The 7500-nt window shown below is 42.5% G+C and overlaps 2 protein-coding genes across 3 annotated transcripts in view; one reads left to right on the forward strand and one right to left on the reverse strand.

Moving 5' to 3' along the window:
* Positions 1–320: 320 nt before the first annotated feature.
* Positions 321–3205, reverse strand: LOC122254683 (complement C1q-like protein 4). The gene is made up of 5 exons (XM_043018524.2): positions 3096–3205; positions 2656–2786; positions 2361–2433; positions 1937–2052; positions 321–638 (listed from the first exon to the last, which is right to left on the reverse strand). Exons 2-5 carry the CDS (start codon positions 2784–2786, stop codon positions 437–439), a joined length of 522 nt encoding a protein of 173 aa, XP_042874458.1. The 5' UTR covers positions 3096–3205; the 3' UTR covers positions 321–436.
* A 2616-nt stretch (positions 3206–5821) lies between these two features.
* Positions 5822–7500, forward strand: part of LOC122254164 (NAD(P)H oxidoreductase RTN4IP1, mitochondrial) — a 10181-nt gene continuing 8502 nt past the window's right edge. Inside the window, exon 1 of one of the 2 annotated variants that reach the window (XM_043017752.2) lies at positions 5822–5904. The gene's annotated coding sequence lies outside the window, so the exon portion shown is untranslated. The remainder of the gene's footprint in view (positions 5905–7500) is intronic. The other variant, XM_043017830.2, reaches the window with a different exon arrangement.

The raw sequence follows: 7500 nt of genomic DNA on the forward strand, positions 1-7500 counted from the left end.
TATTGCATATGGCTTACTGCTTCTTCCGTTATGTATACAAATTCTCCACCTTTCCTTTTTTAAATCTCAAGATCCCAATTAAATTAAATCTCATGGTACATTGTAGGATGAAAATAAATTTCAGAAGGGAGCACCAGAAACTCCATTTCCATAACCAGCGTAAACACCATAGTCGAGCTTTATAGTGATCCATCTATCATAATGATTATCTAGAATAAATATATCCACATTGAATATCATAGAATCCCCTATATTCCATACCCCAAAGGACAGATTAATGCGGAAGTTGATCCTACAAGGAGCGAAGAAAAACACATTAATTCTTCACTGTGATATAGTTTTGTTATCACAGATCATGTTGTGTATTGGAATAAATATTAAACCTAGAGTAACAATAACTTATCCATCCCCTTCCCCCAATTCCCCTTCTTTCCCCTCAGAACTGTTCTACGAGGAAGGCTGAGAAGGTAGTGTAGGCCTCGTCGTAAGGGTGCTCGTACACGGAACCGTCCTGAAGCTCGAGGTGGACCTTCTCCCCGGCGTTGAGGACGAGCAAGGCCGAGTTGGAGCCCTGCTGGTAGTTTCCCTTACTCCCGTAGGCCGTGACCTGGTACTTGCCGTTCTTCATGAGGGCCAGGCTGAAAAGACGAATTTGGTCACTTTGGATCTCTGCTACGGCGAGGTAGGTCAACTTTCGCTGTTTTTGGAATGAGAGAGAGGGAGGGAGGATGTGAGAGAGAGAGAGAGAGAGAGAGAGAGAGAGAGAGAGAGAGAGAGAGAGAGAGAGAGAGAGAGAGAGAGAGAGAGAGAGAGAGAGAGAGGGAGGGGAGAGAGAGAGAGAGAGAGAGAGAGAGAGAGAGAGAGGGCGTGAGAGCGAGAGAGAGAGAGAGAGAGAGAGAGAGAGAGAGACAGAGACAGAGACAGAGACAGAGACAGAGAGAGAGGGGGGGGGGGAGAGAGAGAGAGAGAGAGAGAGAGAGAGAGAGAGAGAGAGAGAGAGAGAGAGAGAGAGAGAGAGAGAGAGAGAGAGAGAGAGAGAGAGAGAGAGAGAGAGAGAAGGAGAGGGGGGAGGGGGGGAGAGAGAGGGAGAGAGAGAGAGAGAGAGAGAGAGAGAGAGAGAGAGAGAGAGAGAGGGAGGGGGGGGAGAGAGAGAGAGAGAGAGAGAGAGAGAGAGAGAGAGAGAGAGAGAGAGAGAGAGAGAGAGAGAGAGAGAGAGAGAGAGAGAGAGAGAAAGAGAGAGAGAGAGAGAGAAAGAGAGAGAGAGAGCGGGGTAGAGGGAGAGAGAGAGAAAAAGAGAGAAAGAGAGAGAGAGAGAGAGAGAGAGAGAGAGAGAGAGAGAGAGAGAGAGAGAGAGAGAGAGAGAGAGAGAGAGAGAGAGAGAGAGAGAGAGAGAGAGAGAGAGAGAACAGAAGAGAATAAAAGAGAAGAATAGGAGAGCGAAAAAATGAATGAATGAATGAATGAGTGAATGAATGAGCGACGAGCTAGTGCGTACGTGCGACGTCGTGCGTGTCTGTACAAAATGGGTTCGTTCCATTTTATACCTTCCGGAAAATAGTGAGTGATTTACATTCGGCCATACAACTAAAATCTCACTGAGAGAGTTTTTCATGGTTTATTGGAGTTCCTTCAATAGCAGGTTGCTCGACCTGGAATGAATAACAATGACTCTGTAAACGCGACTTACATTTACCAGGCGGTCGTCACACATCGGCACGCAGGTGAAACCCATGTTGACACACTTGACTTCCCAAGGAATCCGTAAGCGAAAGGTTTTGCACGAGATCTTTCGTTTTCAAAAATACTTAATGGATTATGTAAATAAATCTGATGCCTGATTGTTGATATAGAAGTTGCCATGATCACTAACGTTGGCTGAACAATATAAATAAACGACGGTCGACACGTGATAAATAATTCCATGCAGTGCACTTACGTGAAGTCACTGGTTTCGGGAGAGACGGCGTGGAAGGTGAAGAAGTACACGCCTGTGCACGGGGCCTCGAAGTCACTCTCAGAAGCCGACCATCCGCCCAGATTGGTTAGGACGTCCTGGGAGGATGTTCACGTCAGTTTTGTTGTTGTTTTTTTCTTGTTCATAGAAATGTGTCATGTATATTTCAACTGAACGTATGGATTTCTATAATAGGATTAGTATGCCATGTTTTGTTTAATCTTAATTTATTTAGGAAAGGAAAGGAAGGCCAAACTTTAGTGAAATCCTTACAAAGAACACTATGATATGTCAGTAAAATGAGATCATTTTTGGGCATGTATTTATAAACCTTGAAGTAATTCCTCTTTCGCAAAAACATATTATCACCAGATGTAACCTAGACATCGGCTGGAGTTCCACCTACCTGGAACCTGAGCCGAGAGGGTGGGCGAGATCCGGAAAGGACTGCCTTCCGGACGCTGAACCCACCAGAGCAACTGGCCCACGCAGTAAATAAAAGAAATAACACTTAGTTTTATCATCTCAGTGGTAAGCATAGAATACAGACAAATCACAGGGTTGTGTTCATTCGATACATATAAAACGTCCAAGATATCCACAACATAAAAGAAGTCCATAATATCAGCACATAAATACACATATTCATTTCCACGAGTATGGAAATATTGTCAACGAAAGCATGGTTCCTATGAGCCTACAATCTGGGCTGCACCGGTCGCGAGGGTACGGGCGGGGGCGCGACGAGGGCCTGAGCGCCGCGGTCCCCCTGGCCGGCCACCACCACCGCCGCCGCTACCAACACCGCTAACACATTCGCCAAGCGGGTCATCTAAGGAGGGACCAGGTAGTGTGGTTAGGCATGTATGCTAGGGCCTCACTGTAGCCATGTATGGGGCTGTTTGCTGCACTGTCTAAATAGTTTTTTTTCTTTAGCCGTTGGTCATGTAGTTGTGATTTTACCTCATAGTCAAATGTAGTGGATATGTTACTGCCTTTACATGACACACTTTATCAGGATACTAATTACACATTAAACACCATCCAGTATCTACCCATGTTTATAACAAACAAGAAGCTCTTTCACTTAAAGGAATATGCAAATGCAGACTGAAAAAATCGGGCATATAACTGTACTCACCCCGGGTTCCAAGGTGCCGTTACGTGGGTCAGCCGTGGAGTGAGGCAGCGAGAGGCCTCATCTGTATTTATATGAACCCACGACCAACGCCTCTCTTGTGACGTCACCAAGACATGGCTTCAAGGGGTCAGGGTCGTCTACAGGAGGTTAGGAGGTCACTACACATTTAAGCAGATAATTATATTGCCATATAAGGCTAATACATTCCTATGATTGTGATTGCACTTGTGGTTAGCATAAATTTGTTCAATTCCTTCTGCCAGTAGACCGGGATATCCACTGTTTAGGATGACTATTAAATTTCACAGGCACGGTTGGTTACTGGACAACGGTTCATCCAGTGGGCTGTGGTGTGGATGACGCCGTTCTACTTTCCGGAACACAACTATTTTTCAAGGCCACAATTGCCTCACAACGATTAAACCTATATGTGATTTGTTATTCAGAAATCGAAAAAGCAGAATAGATGTTATCAAGGATACACAGTTCATTTCGTTGTCAATATTTTGCTAATGAAAGCCTTCATATGTACATCAAAGAGTAACTCTTGACGATCCACGTGTTACTAAGCGAAATACGAGAAATTTCTTAACTGAATAGTACATTCCTTAACTCCATATATCATTTTCTGTTCTGAATCGTGAAAAATATATACAAAAAACTTTTTAGAACGTATCTATCATATGTTGCTAAGTTTATCTTATATTCATTCTACAGTCCATATCTTCGGCGAATTTATTTCCATTTATCTTCTGTACCGTCATGCCCGGTGTCCACCTCATATACTCATTAAACCTAATTATGCATTATACATCCATCACATCAACATCAAAAGTTATCTTAAATTCCCTATACTCATATTCTCAAACTCCAGTTCAGTCTCCATCCACCGCCCCGGCGACTCATTCCTTTGTGCCCCTTAAGCTAGTGTCTTATTAACCCTACTTTCCCACATGGCGTCCGTTCCTCCTCCCAAACGCCTATTACCTCCAGCTATGTACCATATGTTCGTTAAGCCCTTTCATCTTGCTGGACGAGCAATGGCGTAATTAATTTAGTTTTGGCGAGATATTTTTGATCGAATAGGAAAGGTATCAAACTGTTCGTGTTAGACTGGTATGTTTAGGGGTGTTGTAAAATCTAATGACCTCATCGTCCAACGGCCATTACAGACATGACACAAATACAGGCCATTCAGTCAGAACATTTATGTTACTAGGATATATTTTTGTTTCATTATATGGTCTACGGGTAATCTCTTTCTCTCTCTCTCTCTCTCTCTCTCTCTCTCTCTCTCTCTCTCTCTCTCTCTCTCTCTCTCTCTCTCTCTCTCTCTCTCTCTCTCTCTCTCTCTCTCTCTCTCTCTCTCTCTCTCTCTCTCTCTCTCTCTCTCTCTCTCTCTCTCTCTCTCTTTTTTTCTTTCTCTCTTTCTCTCTCTCTCTCTCTTTCTTTTTCTTTCTCTCTTTCTCTCTCTCTCTCTCTTTCTCTCTTTCTCTCTCTCTCTCTCTCTCTTTCTTTTTCTTTCTCTTTCTTTTTCTTTCTCTCTTATTCTCTCTCTCTCTCTCTCTCTCTCTCTCTCTCTCTCTCTCTCTCTCTCTCTCTCTCTCTCTCTCTCTCTCTCTCTCTCTCTTTCTTTTTCTTTCTCTCTTTTTTTTTCTTTCTCTCTTTCTCTCTCTCTCTCTCTTTCTTTTTCTTTCTCTCTTACTCTCTCTCTCTCTTTCTCTCTTTCTCTCTCTCTCTCTCTCTTTTTTTTTTTTTTTTTTTTTCTTTCTCTTTTTTCTCTCTCTCTCTCTCTCTCTCTCTCTCTCTCTCTCTCTCTCTCTCTCTCTCTCTCTCTCTCTCTCTCTCTCTCTCTCTCTCTCTCTCTCTCTCTCTCTCTCACCAAATTAATAGGCATAAACTTGCGCCATTACTTTCGGGATAAGAAAGGATGACAAACCCCAACCAACACCAAAACCCGGAAGAACGAAGAAAAAGTTTAGGATTCCTCTTCCAATGTCCTCCTCTGGAGCGTGCGGTTCCCGTGGTGTGCCTGAATTTCTAAGAGTGTTATGGTTGGATCTCGGTTCTTCTCATAGGTGCGCATTTCTTGACAGACGTCTCGATTTAGATGGCTGCAAACGCAAGAAAATATGCCATATACCAAAACATACAATCACAGTACCTCAAATAGGGATACAATGCACTTACGAATTAATTAAGAGAAAGGACACATGGAAGGTAAAACGGAAGATCCCCTAACACGATAAGGATTAAATGAAGAACCGTCTTCTGGTTTCGTTTGACAGGACAGGTCTACATTCCATTACACAAGAAGGAATACAGATACCAAAGCGAGCAGTTTGATTAATTATTATGTTTTAGATTATGTTTAACTCGTCTTTCCCATTCAACGGGAATATTAATTTGCTTCTGAAATTATGACAGCAGTTGTGAATTGTGAACGGATTTTATAATTTCTGAATAACTATATGAGTAAAAAAAAAAGCAGTTATGATCAGAATGTAGAATTAATCAAATGATTTCTAGTAGCGATGCTTGACCACCACGTTATTAGCTGCTTGTATTCATATACCGTTCTCGCGTGTACAATGATGCTATAGATATTTGTTTTCACATTAAAAGATAATCGTTTGTTCGTCATTAATAGTCGGCAATTAACTCCAACTTCAGATTAACCAGAGTTTCAGCCAATTGAATGCGCATGCACTGTTACACGAACGGACGGCCGTGATGTAAACAAAATAGTTGAGACGAAGCGGCAAGGGTCCTTACGTAAAGTTGCTCTTCATTTTGTCTCGGTTTATCTGTATGTATTTGGGATTGATATGTTGATTACTTATTTTAGGACGGGAAAGGTGCTGTGTGTTGTATGTATTATGTATATGATGGAAATTATTGTCAGTTTGTTGTTTTTATATTGAAGCAATTTAAAATTGAGTCTTTAACAGTTAAATGTGTTGAGTTGAATTTATAATGCCATACAGTAATTTATACGTAAGGAAAATATTGGTATGGTTTTAAGAATGAAGTATAAAGGGTAAATTTTCCGAATAACGCCGCGTCGCTAAATACCACAAAAGTGGTATTGATGGATTCCTCTCAACCTTCAACTATCATATCTCTAGAATTAATGAGCGCGTATGCCCCTGAAGCCCTACAATCAGGGTCCCGATATTATAATGGGGCATGACGAAGATCAGGAAATTGCGGGTATAAATATGAATTCGCAGATAGGGAAATATGCAAAAAAAATAACCAATTTTACCTACCGACCTAACTACATAGGTTTGAAGTTTGCCCTAGCCAAGGGGGGGCTTCGCCCCCCCTGGATCCCTCCTTTTTAAAGCACTTCGTGGGATCAAGTAGCACCGGTTGCACACGACTACCTTAACACCCAACTACCCTTTCATCATTTATCCCCAGCCCGTGCGTCAGCCTTTTTCCCTAGGGAGCTGTGGATCTCCCTATAGAGGGGCACTTCTGATACCTATAGGCCTAATTAGTCCAGTAGATGAAAATGCCGCGACAAACGGGGATACCCATCCAGAACCTGCGCCATGTCTTCGACAAGCAAACCTGAGTCTGGAGTCCTCATATATTCCTCAAGCGACCCACTAGGAAGAGGGATGATGGCGACCACTCAATAGAGGGCACTCTATAATTATACTTCTGTTTAATGGGAAATAACGCCACACATGTTGAGTTAGAACATAACAGCACATGCAGTAATTCCTTGGGGGTTTCCAGACCACATATCCGTAAATACCATTGTTTGCCATTAAACACAGCCATGTTTGAATTTCAGGTCAGGATGGGTTGATTCGGGATATGCACGTCCAAGGAATAGAAAGGGGAAGTGGGGGGGGGGGGGGGGGTCCAGGGTGCCCCTTTGCAAAGCCCCCCTTTGGCAAACTAGGCAAAGTTAGGTAGGTCATTGGGTTAAGGGTTTTGCAAGCGAAATATGCCCCAAGTATATGAGGGTAGCACACACTAGGTAGCACTAATCCTTAAGAAAAGAGAACCAGGGTGTGGGGTGCAAGGGTGGCAAGCGCTCATTAAATTACTATAAGTAGAATAGTAAGGTTGAGAGAATCCCCACTTTTGTGGTATTTCGTAACGCGGCGTTATTCGGAAAATTTACCGTATAAAGACTTGCTCTTAGTGATCTCTTGGTACTTTTTTTGTGTTTGGCAGCTATGGCTTACCCATACAAGATGTATATATATATATATTTATTTTGTATTTTGATGTGATTAGGGTAAATTAAATGTTAATTTCCTATGCAGATCATTTGTTTCCAGTGCATTGGTTGCCTCAGTGCCTGTCGTTGGGACTGTGAAGAGGCTGATAAACATCCTTCACATATACTCATGTCCATATGATATAACAAACATGTTGATGA

This window comes from Penaeus japonicus, unplaced genomic scaffold, assembly GCF_977035675.1.
Source record: "Penaeus japonicus unplaced genomic scaffold, GWHDUDI00000001_assembly GWHDUDI00000006, whole genome shotgun sequence".
Taxonomy (NCBI): Eukaryota; Metazoa; Arthropoda; class Malacostraca; order Decapoda; family Penaeidae; genus Penaeus; species Penaeus japonicus.

Bases quoted from the DNA above. Each gene is read 5' to 3' on its own strand.
- LOC122254683 (XM_043018524.2), bottom strand. From the start codon at position 2,786: ATGACCCGCTTGGCGAATGTGTTAGCGGTGTTGGTAGCGGCGGCGGTG. The intron at 2,434-2,655 runs GTAGGCTCATAG...TGCGTGGGCCAG, and splicing joins CGACCGGTGCAGCCCAGATT to TTGCTCTGGTGGGTTCAGCG. The intron at 639-1,936 runs GTAAGTGCACTG...TCGTCTTTTCAG, and splicing joins CCCGAAACCAGTGACTTCAC to CCTGGCCCTCATGAAGAACG.